Genomic DNA, 13175 nt, shown 5'->3' with positions numbered 1-13175 from the left:
GCTGAAAGGCCGCTTGCTTCTTCGGCACATAGTGCAGGCTCTGGCTCATTTGAAGTTATTGTTGTTGCTGCTGTTGTTGCTTCTTAGGGCCCTCGTATTTACGGGACCGCCTCTCCTGGTCTGCCCCGCAGAGGACCTTAAGGTCCATGAACAACCATAGTTTAGAGGTCCCGGGCCCTAAGGAAGTCAGACTATCCTCCACCAGGGCCAGGGCCTTCTCAGTGATGGCTCCGACCTGGTGGAATGCTCTGTTCCATGAGACTAGGGCCCTTCAGGATTTAACCTCCTTCTGTTGGGCCTGTAAGACAGAGCTACTTCGCCTGGCCTTTAGTTTGAATTCAGCCTGATCTTTTATTTCCCTTCCCTTCTCTTCCCTCCCCCTCCCCTTTTATGAAGATTACCCGCTCTGAGACCCCACAGCTAATTCTCCCCTGGCCCCCTCGCTGGCCCAAGTAGGACTAATTCAGCCAGCTAGCCCTGGGGATTATCAAATGCTTATTAGATGGACTTCCCCTAAATTGATTTCTGAACTTTGAATTTTATTGTTATTCATGCTTTTATACTGTATTTTATGCTACTTTTACAATTAAGTGTTTTAAATTTGTTGTTAGCCTGGTTTTTGAACCGGGAAGGGCGGGATATAAATAAAAATTTGTTTATTTTTTATTTATTTATGGCTTCAGTGAGCACCTGGAAAGGTATTTAGGAGCACCTGTTTCCCCAGATCAGTTTAAGAACAGCTGGGTGATCTCATAACTAATGTTACAGCTACAGTATCCTAAATATTAATTCATTCTGCAGACAGGTTATCTGTTTAGCCTCTGTTGCTTCCAAACCTTGTGAACCCAGAACAAACAAAAACACAACCCAAAAAACCCTGATCAAGTTATAATACTTGCCTTCTCGCCTTTCTGCGCCTGCAAACAGAGAACAGCAATTATTATTACTGTTGTTGTTATTATTAGGCCTTTATTTTATTCCACCCTTCAGCCAAAAAAGGGCTCCCAGAGTGGCTTTCAAGTATTAATGAGAGGACAGACTCTGACTTCAGGCTTGCAGTATAAGAGACGCAACACAAAAGGAAAGGGAACTAGGAGGGAAGAGGAGGAAATCGACCTCAGGAACTAATTCTTAGTTACAGAGATCTGGGATGGAAATATTTGAAGAGAAGCATTAGACCCCTGGGCCCAAATTTCCCATCCCCTACATTTACATTCGAATCCCCGTGACGGGGTGAGCTCCCGTTGCACGGTCCCTGCTCCTGCCAACCTAGCAGTTCGAAAGCACATCAAGTGCAAGTAGATAAATAGGTGCCACTCCAGCGGAAAGGTAAACAGCGTTTCCATGCGCTGCTTTGGTTCGCCAGAAGCGGCTTGGTCATGCTGGCCACATGACCCGGAAGCTGTACGCCGGCTCCCTTGGCCAATAAAGCGAGATGAGCGCCGCAATCCCAGAGTTGGTCACGACTGGACCTAATGGTCAGGGGTCCCTTTACCCTTTACCTTTACGTTACAGCGATTGTTCCACTGGCATAGCAATGATGTATGATTTTACCCTCCGTATAATTAGGATTGCTCTGCCCACCTCTCCCTAATTTTTTTTTTCTCGTGCATTTTAATCCGTAGGCAGCTGCCTGTATCTACACTTTATCGCCATTTCCCATCTTGCTTTGTGCAACGGCATATTCTTCTTTCCAATTTCCCTGCAATTACATCTCGGACAAACCTCCCTCTCTGCATCCCATTTCTTAGAATATGCCCTATCATCTCCCAAGACAGACGGATGCCAACAACTGAATTGCCTCTTCATCGTAATTGGTATCAGTCTTTGTCCTTCTCCCAGCCCGTCCAATTTCCCTTTCTATTCAACTCTTTCTACCTATTCTGTTTTTCGCCACCAGTTTTGCAAACGTCTCTGCTGCTCACGCAGTTTTCCATTCTGCCCATGCGGCGCTTGATAAGTGTGTCTTCCTCGTTCCCTTTTTTCAGGGGTCATCTTATTCCCATCCGGGGGGAAACGGCAGGTATAAATAAATATACCGTATTTTTCGCCCTACAGGACGCACTTTTCCCCCTCCAAAAATGAAGGGGAAATGTGTGTGCGTCCTATGGAGCAAGTGCAGGCTTTCGCTGAAGCCTGGAGAGCGAGAGGGGTCGGTGCGCACCGACCCCTTTCGCTCTCCAGGCTTCAGGCAGCTATCCGCAAGCCTTCGGAGCCCGGCGGGAGTTCCCGCTGGGCTCCGAAACCTTGCAGATAGCTGCCTGAAGCCTGAAGCCCGGGGAGCGCAGCGCCAACTCCCGCTGCACTCCCAGGGCTTCAGGCAGCTATCCGCAAGCCTTCGGAGCGCGCCCCGAGCCCCGCAAGCTCTGGGAGCGGCGGCAAGGCTGCGCGCAATCTTGCCGCCGCTCCCGGACCTGTTCTGGGGGCTAGGGTTGGAGGAAGCTCGGGCTTCCCCCGTCTCAGCCCCATGGCTAAAAACAAAGCCAAGACAGCGAGTGGGATCTATCCCGCTGGCTGTCTTGGCTTCTGCCAAAGCCACGTGCAGCCTCTCCCGGTTGGAGAGGTTGTGCGTGGCTAAAGAGGAAGCCAAGACAGCCAGAGGGATGGATACCGCTCGCTGTCTTGGCTTCTTTGCTCTTTGGGGCTGGGGGGGGGGAATTAAAATTTTCTTTCTTTCTTTCCCCCCCTAAAAACTAGGTGCACCCTATGGTCCGGTGCACCCTATGGAGCAAAAAATACAGTAGAATGATAGCTTTTCTTCCCGTACCATTTCTCATCTCATAAAAAGGTCACTTTCACTGTATACAACCTGCTTTAGATTTCTGCTCTAGGTGGGTTGGTGTTGCTTTCTAGATATTTCAGTCCTGATTTGTGGAGATGGCTCAACTGACTAGCAAACTCAGAGGAAACTCGAAGCAAAAATTTGCGGAAAAATGGGGTGGTTATAGAAGATATGTTCAAAAATACAATAATACTTTTGACTCCATTCGAGTGACAAAGGAAGTAAAAGGAGGTGGACAACAATTAAGGATTTATTACATTTTCTGAATGTTTTAGAAAATCTATATAGAAAGGTTTATTGTTTTGTGTACATTCAATTGTAAGATAAAATATATGTGAAGGGACTTGACAGGAAGTCAAAATTAAAGAAAATATTTTGTAAGATAAAAGGGGGGGGAAATATTTGTTTTCACTATTATCACTATTTTTGCGTGTGTGTGTGTTTGTGCGGGTGTGTGTTTTGTATGGAATGTTTGGGAGGAAATCAGACTGTAAATAACAAATAACAAACAAAATATTGATGTATGTAATTTTTATTTCTCAATTATATTTTGTGGTGGTATGGTTATAATGTTTTTTGTAACATAAAATCATTCAATAAAAATTATTTTTTTAAAAAATAGATATTTCAATCCTGGCACATGCAAGTCATGCGTGTTTGAGTGTGCTTTAGGGAAAAGGATATTTTTCGGCACATTTGACACAAAGGACGAACTCCCCCCACCCCACCATCCCACTGTGGTCCAGGGTGTGGTGGCCTGGGATTTGGACTCAGAGGCTGAACCTGAGGAATCCCAGCCTGCACAGGAGTCCCCGCCTCCAGAACCAGCTGAGCCAGGGCTGGGGCATGAGCCTGAAGGGTCCTCACCTGTGCTGGATCCTCAGGTGCAGGCACCAGCTGAGTCTGCTCTGGCCCCTGAGGTGATGGAGGACCCATTGCCTGCAGGTGCTCCACTCTCAGCCCGGTCAGGGGAAGAGAAGGTTGCCTCTGGGTCTGGTAGCCCTCCAGCCTCTCCTGAGCTGCAGAGGCTCAGGGCAGAGAGGCGGAGGGAACTAAGTTCTCACAGAAGGAGTGCTTGCCTCCAGGCCAGGAGAGGAGAGTCACCTGTGGACTGAGGCCGCCCTATGCCTTGGGGCAGATAAAAGCCAGCCAGCCCCAGTCCCAGGTTGCGGGAGCAACGTTCTTGCTAGCCTGTTCCTGCCTGCACCCTGTCCTGCTCTTCTGCCAGAGTTCCTGACCCCACCCGACTCCCCGCCTTGGACCCAGCTTCAGCTTTGACGGACAGCCTCCATACCGCACCATTGACCTCGGACTGGACTTGGACCTCACCTCTCTGTTAGCCCCCGGGACCAGCACACAGAGCATCACTCAGGTGGTCCGCGGCCAGAGCTGTCTTAAGCATATGTGGCGCCAGATGCAAAGATCCACCCGGTGCCCCCTCCCAGGTTGCCCAGTCCCAGGTGCGCAGGAGGGCGGGGCTGGCTGGCCGCCTCAGTGTCTCACTGGTTCAGTCGCCCCCGAACTCGTGGCGCAGAGCTGCCCAGAGCAGAAGAGCCCGCCATGGTGCTCCGACCGACGAGTGGGCTCTTCTCCGGACTCAACTGTCAGGCCCCGGACTCTCGGCCTGGTGCCCCTGAGAGCCCAGCGCCCGGGTGCCCCGCACCCCTAGCACGTATGGGTAAGACGGCCCTGGAGAATGCAGATTATGCTCTTAATGTTGTGTGTTGTGCAAGGAAGGTTTGTGTGGGATGGGCCACAAGTAACAAGAGGGTGGGCAGGGAAGAGAGGAAGAGAGGAAGCGATTTAAAAGGAGTGGCTTGATTATTTATCTAGACAAAGATTAAATGTAAAGTACGTGGGGGGTGCTGTGGGTTAAACCACAGAGCCTAGGACTTGCCGATCAGAAGGTCGGCGGTTCGAATCCCCATGACGGGGTGAGCTCCCATTGCTCGGTCCCTGCTCCTGCCCACCTAGCAGTTCAAAAGCACATCAAAGCGCAAGTGGATAAATAGGTACCGCTCCAGCGGGAAGGTAAACGGCGTTTCCGTGTGCTGCTCTGGTTTGCCAGAAGCGGCTTAGTCATGCTGGCCACATGACCCGGAAGCTGTACGCCGGCTCCCTCAGCCAGTAAAGCGAGATAAGCGCCGCAACCCCAGAGTCGGTCACGACTGGACCTAATGGTCAGGGGTCCCTTTACCTTTACCTTATTGGTTGTGTTTAGAATAGATTTATGAAAGAATTAGAAAACTTATTGATTATAATATTTGTATGAGATTGTATGGGGAAAATACAGAATAACGGATACAATCTTGCTTAAAATGTATATAGGAAGTGCGGTGTAAGCGATGGAAGTCAATCAATGAAATTTTATTATTGAGATATTTGTAGAATAAATTTGGAAGAAATTCTTCCAACTTTTCTTCTTCTTTTTCTCCTTATTTTTTCTTTTTTCTTTTTTCTTCCTTTTTTCTTTTGTGTTCTTTTTTTATATGTGTGTGCTTATCTGAAGTGTGTATGAATGCATGTGTTTGCAATGTTTTGCTTGTATTTTGTAATTATTATGCTAAATAAAATTATAAAATTATAAAAAAGAGAAAAAAAGTAACAAGACGGTGGGCAGGGAAGAGAGGAAGTAATTTAAAAGGAGTGGATTAGCAGAACGAAAGACAGAATGAGAGGAAGTGTCAGAGAGGACTAACATTCATATTGATTTTCAATATATAGATATTGCATCATCGTTGCTTCTTTTAACATCTTATATATTAGAATTCCACAGAATACAACAAAATGCATGCAATGCAGAATAAAGGAAGCAAGAAAAATTCAAATTCAAAAGCATGCAGTGTCTAGCACAGTGCATTGCAGTTGCTACAATAGGCAGCCAAGCTCCCTGTCATCTCCCCTGAACAATTTTCACATGGTCCTTGGGTTGGGGGGTGGGGTGGGGTGGAGTGAAGGGACATCCTGCTGTATTGAATCACTGGCTGGCTTACTTTTGAGCACCGTGGGTCACAGGGTCCTTGCGGGGTCTGAACCGTCAGGGGAACTGAAGAGGAACTGGACACGGGTACGGCCCTCTTTGCATCCAGAAGCCCTTCCACCTTGTTCATCTCCTTGCTGGAAATCTGAGCACAAAGGACGTTGGGTTAGGCTGGCCAAAGGCAGTTGAGGTACAACCTCTTCCTTTTATTTTAATATCTTTGTTGGTTTAAAATACAAAGATACAAACATACAACGAAGGTAAGTATTTCAGATTTAAATACAAAAAAGAAAGAAAAGAAAAGAAAAGGGGGGGAGAAAAATTTTGTAACAAAGACAAAAAAATGATATAAAGGGGGGGGGGGACCAAAGATTTATATGACATTATATCTATCAAATAATTTTATTTTATTTTTGCAAAAAACTTCCAATCTTTCTCATTATACTTTTTCTGTTTTCATGGTATTATCACAGTTTTGTTTTATATCCCTTTTCATACATCCCACTATAATGTTCGTATCATTTATCTATTATTGGCAAGTATTATTCTAATTCTGCTAAGGTGGTATCATTTTTGCAATATAATCTTATATATTCCTTAAATATTTTTCCATTCTCCGTATGTTTTCTGGTTTAAAACTCCCCTGACTTTTCCCGTCAGCTTTGCCAGTTGGAAATACTCTATCGTAAGTGTCTGCCAATCTGTTATTGTTGGTGTTGTTTCACTTTTCCAGCTTCTTTCTACGAGTATTCTTGCCGCCGTAACTGCGTACATAAACAGTGGTCTTGTGTGGTTTTTAGCTTCTATTGGTAATATTCCTAATAAAAAAATCTCTGGTCTTTTTTTAACAGTAAATTTAAATAATTTCTTGAATTCGTTGTAGATATTATTCCAAAATTCACATATCCACAAAATTCACAAAATTCACACCTCTTCCACTGGCTACAAGGAAATGCTTCTTTCAGGGCTAATTTCAGCGGGGGCAGAGGGCCTGTTGGTGCCAATGAAGGCCTCTGTGGACACCTGCACACCCCACTGCCAATCCAGGCTTCACAGAGTCTTTTCTTCACCCTCATATCGCTGTCCTTTTCTGACAGCAGAATGACGACTGACTGCAGTTCCTGGCTCCCAGCTCACTCCTCAAGGGACATATTGAAGAAACAGCCCTAATCCACACACTGATTCTGCGCCGCCGCCACCCCACCTGCCAGAAGACCCAAATCCCTCAACTGCATTTGGGTTTTGACCTTTAAAGCTCTATGCACAAATTAAGAGTGTTGGTGCTGACATTTAAAGCCCTAAACAGCCTCAGTCCAGTATATCTGAAGAAGCATCTCCACCCCCATCGTCCTGCCCGGTCACTGAGGTCCAGCGCTGAGGGCCTTCTGGCGGTTCCCTCACTGCGAGAAGCCAAGTTACAGGGAACCATGCAGAGGGCCTTCTCGGTAGTGGCACCCGCCCTGTGGAACGCCCTCCCACCAGATGTCAAAGAGAACAACAACTACCAGACTTTTAGAAGACATCTGAAGGCAGCTCTGTTTAGGGAAGCTTTTAATGTTTAATAGGTTATTGTATTTCAATATTCTGTTGGAAGCCGCCCAGAGTGGCTGGGGAAACCCAGCCAGAAGGGCAGGGTATAATTAATATATTATTATTATTCTGTTGGAAGCCGCACAGAGTGGCTGGGAAAACCCAGCCAGATGGGTGGGGTATAAATAATAAATTGTTGTTGTTGTTGTTAGTTGTTCTCATCCCTGAAGAATAAATCACATTTGCCAAATTCCCCCCTTCTGCGCAAACAGAAGGTACCTGTTCCCCACCTCCTTTTCGGATCTGGTCAACCTATCCTTTAAAAGAGCTCCAGAGGAAATGCAAGACGAAGAACTAGATGCTGATCAAGGAAAAAGACCCTCACCCCACTTTCCTGTGGCTTGGCAACAACTTGCTGGGACCCAAAGCAAATGGTTTCTATGAGCTCCTTGAGGATCAGTGGGAGGTCGTCAAAAGTGCTGGCGTAGAACAGGTTGTTCAAGTTCCGATGCAACAAGACTCTTTTCAGTTCTTCCGGGTCAGCCCCCGAAATGCCTACAGCGATCACGCGGATCCCTGGAGAGGGAGGAAATATTATGATGAGTCGACAGGGGAAGCCTGAGCCCTGCTTGTCATTCCTGGATACAGCCCGGATTCTTTTCATGTTGCGAACGGGCCTCCGGAACAGATCCCGTTCGCAACCAGAGGTACCACTGTACTTGCACTTTTGGGCATGCTTTCAAACTGCTAGGAGCTGGGACCAAGCAACAGGAGCTCACCCCGTCGCAGGGATTCAAACCGCCGACCTTCCAATCGGCAAGCCCTAGGCTCAGTGGTTTAGACCACAGCGCCACCCGTGTCCCAGGCCCAGGTGGTATATATGTGTAAATAAGCCCTACATCACAGAGACGCCACTTTCTTCGCTATGCCTCATTCGGAAGGAAACACAATCCCTGGGTAAGCACCCCTGGAATGTTGCACTGCTTGCAGACTGGGGTGACATGCGACAATACTTATTGAATTGTAACCAAGGAATTTGTCCACCTTAAATGCACACATTAAAAAACCTCCTTGAAGCCCACATGGACAAGGTATAGGGAACTTATATTGACAGTGGGATCACCAGAGACAGTAGCAGAGCGACTACTTTGCATGCTAAAAGTTCCAGATTCAGCCCTGTGGTATCTCCAGGCAAAGCTATAATAGTTTCAAAATTTGTTTAAAAACATCAAGCTTTCAAAAGACTTTTTAAAAAATTGTAGGTTTGATTTTTATACGATCTGAGGTGAAACCAGAATATTTTCGCCGAAGAATTGATGCTTCTGAATGATGGTGCTGGAGGAGACTCTTGAGAGTCCCATGAACTGCAAGAAGACCAAACCTATCCATTCTGAAGGAAATCAGCCCTGAATGCTCACTGGAAGGACAGATCCTGAAGCTGAGGCTCCAAGACTTTGGCCACCTCATGAGAAGAGAAGACTCCCTGGGAAAGACCCTGATGTTGGGAAAGATGGAGGGCGCAAGGAGAAGGGGACGACAGAGAACGAGATGGTTGGACAGTGTTCTTGAAGCTACCAGCATGAGTTTGACCAAACTGCGGGAGGCAGTGGAAGACAGGAGTGCCTGGCGTGCTCTGGTCCATGGGGTCACAAAGAGTCGGACAAAACTGAACGACTAAACAACAACAAAAGGTTTTATTTTTCTCCTCTCTTTTTTTTAATTGTAAATCAGTCTACACCAGGGTTTCCCAAATGTAGGTCTCCAGCTATTTTGGGGCTACCACTCCCATGATCCCTAGCTAGGAGGCTCAGTGGTTGGGGATGATGGGAACTGTAGTCCCAAAACAGCTGGAGACACGTTTGGGAAACCTTGGTCTACACTGACTGGCAATGGCTCTCCAGGGATTCAGGCACAGGACAATCCCGCCTTACCTGAAGATGATGGGGATCAAATTTAGGACCTTCTACATGCCAAGCAGATACTCAAGAGCTCCACTCACTGAGCTAAGGCGCTTCATCTTCCAGCTGTGGAAGACTCCGCTTATGGGAAGCCCAGAGCATAGCTGTCAACTTACAGATTTGAAAATAAGGGACTAGCAGCCTCGAAAATAAGGGATCAGCAGCCAAAATAAGGGATTTTCTGAACACAGGTATCTTCAACTTCTGAGCCCCTCTGAGCCAAAAGCAGAAAACCCAGGCAGCAGCCGAACAAAGCCTCAAGCGGTGGTTCCCACAGCGCAGCAACCCGGCAAAGGGGATGCAGCAAGGGAAACCACCGTCACCTTTCCGCTGGGAAGCGCTGAGCAAAGGTGAGTCCCCAGGCAACGCGGCGATTTGATCGGCACAACGGATGCAAGCTCCACCCCCCCAGTCATTCTTAGACTCCTTATTGGGTGAGCAACGCAGCCAAGCAACACAGTTGGAGCCTCTCTCCTCCCTGGCCGGCAGGAAGGGAGGGAGAGGAGCTGCTTCCTTTGAAACCCGGGAAATTTAAGGGACATCATCAATAAGGGACAGCAGCGGGACACAGCACTGGGATAAGGGACTTTCCCGCCAAATAAGGGACGGTTGACAGCTATGGCCCAGAGTCCAGATCATTCCAGATCCACAGCTTTACCTATAAGGTGGGCCACTTTGGCTGGGGGCGCAACATCGTCCTGAGATGGCCCGTCCGTCAGCAACACCAGGGTGCGGGACACAGAGGGTCTCATTCCCTTGAAGGCTTGAAATATCTCTTTCAAGACGTAGCCGATGGCCCTACCTGTGAGAAAGCGCAGAAAACAGGGGAGAGAGCGTTACAGTGACATGGAAGCAAGCATATATCCCTGTCTGTGGGGACTTGAGAGGGTGCAAGAACAGGTGCAGAGTCCCTGAAGCCCTGTTTAATTCTCTAAGAGACCTGTCCTTTCTTTGGAAATGTGCCAAATCCCCATTTCTTTTCCTGTTTGGAAGCAAGAGAAGGCCGCAGCCTCCCAGGGTTTGTTTTCAAAATGAAATACAATGTCTAAACTTCGCATGGCGTTTTGAAAGATGCTTTGCAGGCACCAACAAGCAGCTGATTGGCAGTGCCTGCAAAGCCCCTTTTGGCTCAGCCACAGTTTTATCTGCCCCACATCAGATATGAGGGCAGTTATAGGGCAGGTGGGTGTGGCCAAAATGGATTAGTGGGACTGTTTAGGCCCAGGGTTCCCTGTTGGTGATGTAACGCTTTCCCCCCTTTTTTTTCTACTTAAAACTGACTTTCCCAAAGAGGGAAGATATCAGCTCACTAAATATGTTCCCCTTCAAGGAGAAAAAACAGTTCAGAGAGGGCAATTTTGGTGGTGGTATTGGTGGTAGAAGGAGGGGTCAAGCAACCTCTCCAATCAATTTTTGTTTTTCCTCTGGACCAGGGTTAGACATTAGAGGTTGCTTAGAGTAGTGATCTAGTGATCTTGGAGTGAAAGTTCCTTCAGCCCTTTGTGGATGGGAGTATTATAATTAACCTGTGTTTTTGCTTTCATTTGAACTTTCAGGAGGGGTGGGGGTCATCCATTCAACCAGGTAACATCATCATCATCATTATTATTATTATTATTAATAATTTGTATGCCACCCTTCATTCACAGATCTCAGGGCTGTTTACAACAGAAACGTACAAAATAGTTTTTTAACAAAGAAAACACTGAACGGTGCAATACTCGCCGGTTTTTGTGTTTCCGCCAGCATAGCGGAGTCTCTTGAGAGCTTTCAAAACGCTATTCCGGTCCCTATAACGGTTAAAGTGGAATTCCGTCCTGGGCTCCTCGCTGTACTGAGCTACAGCAATCTAGCACGAGAAGGCGAAAGAAGCATCCGAGTTTAGCCAGAAAAAAAGGAGCAGAAGGAAAAACCATTCTGACTGCAAGCATTCCCATTTTGCCAGCAGAGCCAGCCAAGGTCAGCTAAGTAGCGGTTCCTAAAATTGACCATACAATTGCTGACCCCAGCAACTAACAGAGCAACCCCCCCCCCAAAAAAACACCAAGCAGACAGTGGCAGGGCAGGATCCACAGCCCCATTCCTCTTTATATATATATGCATATTATTTTTATTTTTCCTTAAACACTTTTTCAAACAACACATTAATCAACATATAAACTTTTTTGCTCCGCCGAGCTTACGACCTGCCTCCTTCCCTTCAACCGGTATCCCCTATCAAAATCCAATCGCGCATTCTAACTCTTTACAATATCTCTACATTGTAGGATTTACTTCAGTCCTGCTAGTGTCTTCAAATTTTTACAGTTACCATTTAAATATACAATAAATTTACTCCAGTCTCTCTGGAATTTCTGATCGTCCTGGTCTCGGATCCTGCAAGTCAGTTTGGCCAACTCAGCAAAATCCATCATCTTCCCCTGCCGCTCCGCAATGGTAGGAATTTCTTGTAATTTCCAGTTTGGGGCCAACAAAATCCTCGCTGCAACTGTGGCGTACATGAATAGTCTTTGATCTGTCTTCATAATCTCATTTTCCCATCAAGCCTAGCAAAAATGCTTCTGGCTTTTTGGGAAATGTATATCTAAGCATCTTCTTTAGTTCATTGTAGATCGATTCCCAAAATTGCATTTTAACCTGTATTTTAAATTGGTTTCCCCCCCCCTCTCTTTTCCCCTTATTATGTTTTTACTGTGATTTTATTGGTGTTAGCCGCCCTGAGCCGGGTTCTGGCCGGGGAGGGTGGGGTATAAATAAAAATTATTATTATTATTATTATTATTATTATTATTATTATTATTATTGACTTGTGCAAACATCCGCATCACAGAAGCATTTACCTGTGTACCTTCAGGCCCAATTCTGGGGAAATAAGAGACGATGCGGAAGAGGAAGTCCTTTATTTTGGCAAAGTTACTTTGGCCGATGCTTGACGATTCATCCACCAGAAAGGCAATGTCTGCTTTGTATTTGCTGCAGACTGGGAGTGAGAAAGGAAGACAGTGGTCTCTGTCAGTCACATGCCATGTCCATATGCCCCCTTCCCTGCCCCATTTTTTAAAATGTTGTAACCAAGCTCTGGAGACGATTGGGGAAGTGGGTTAGTAACCCCATAGTTCCTAGCCAATCTGAGCTATGCATGTAAGTTTCTACTGTGAACAGAAACAATGAGTTTCTCAGTGGCCGAAGCTTATACACCTGATCAAAGCGTGGCCAGGCCCTTTCACACTGGGATCACTATGGATGCCTGGACACACCATTTAGGAAAATAGCAGGACACTTTTTGTTGTGGCCCCACCATTATGAATGGGCTTCCTAGAGCTCAAATCCACAATCCTTCTTGAAATGCTTCTAGGTACAGTGGTGCCTCGCAAGACGAAATTAATTCGTTCCGCAAGTTTTTTCTTCTTGCGAGTTTTTCGTCTTGCGAAGCACGGTTTCCCATAGGAATGCATTGAAAATCAATTAATGCGTTCCTATGGAGACCGCTTGCCAGGCTGGCGGTGCGGAGAAGGGCTTTTCTCCCCACCGCAAGCCTTCAGGACAGGTACGCGAACAGAGGGGAAGGCGCGCAGCGCTTCTCCTCTGTTCCCGGGGCTTGCGGTGGGAGGAGGGTTTTTCCTCCCCACCGCCAACATTCAGAACAGCATTCGGAGGAGCCTTCCGAAGCCTGGCGGGGGGAGGAGGTCTCTCCGCCCCACCGCCAGCCTTCGGAGGAGGTCCGAGGACAGTGGGGAAGACGCGCTGCGCTTCCCCGCTGTCCCGGAGATTTCCCTATGGGCTTTCGTCTTGCGAAGGAAGCCCATAGGGAAATTCGTTTTGCGAAGCGCCTCCAAAACGGAAAACCCTTTCGTCTAGCGGGTTTTCCGTCTTGCGAGGCGTTTGTCTTGCGGGGCACCACTGTATTTATTTTACAACCATTCAA

At 47.0% G+C, this 13175-nt stretch overlaps 1 protein-coding gene across 1 annotated transcript in view; it reads right to left on the bottom strand.

Moving 5' to 3' along the window:
• Nucleotides 1–869: 869 nt before the first annotated feature.
• The window catches only part of LOC128422132 (collagen alpha-1(XIV) chain-like), a 71619-nt gene continuing 59313 nt past the window's right edge, over nucleotides 870–13175 (bottom strand). Inside the window, exons 18-23 of the mRNA XM_053405736.1 lie at nucleotides 12091–12230; nucleotides 10972–11099; nucleotides 9909–10048; nucleotides 7678–7868; nucleotides 5776–5907; nucleotides 870–917 (exon numbers count right to left, since the gene is read on the bottom strand). Coding sequence (XP_053261711.1) covers nucleotides 882–917; nucleotides 5776–5907; nucleotides 7678–7868; nucleotides 9909–10048; nucleotides 10972–11099; nucleotides 12091–12230 — 767 coding nt within the window. The 3' untranslated portion in view covers nucleotides 870–881. The remainder of the gene's footprint in view (nucleotides 918–5775; nucleotides 5908–7677; nucleotides 7869–9908; nucleotides 10049–10971; nucleotides 11100–12090; nucleotides 12231–13175) is intronic.

This window comes from Podarcis raffonei, chromosome 10 (genome assembly GCF_027172205.1).
Source record: "Podarcis raffonei isolate rPodRaf1 chromosome 10, rPodRaf1.pri, whole genome shotgun sequence".
NCBI classification, from domain to species: Eukaryota; Metazoa; Chordata; class Lepidosauria; order Squamata; family Lacertidae; genus Podarcis; species Podarcis raffonei.
The sequence above is the reverse complement of the archived record's forward strand: the minus strand, read 5'-3'. Positions and strand labels throughout refer to the sequence as shown.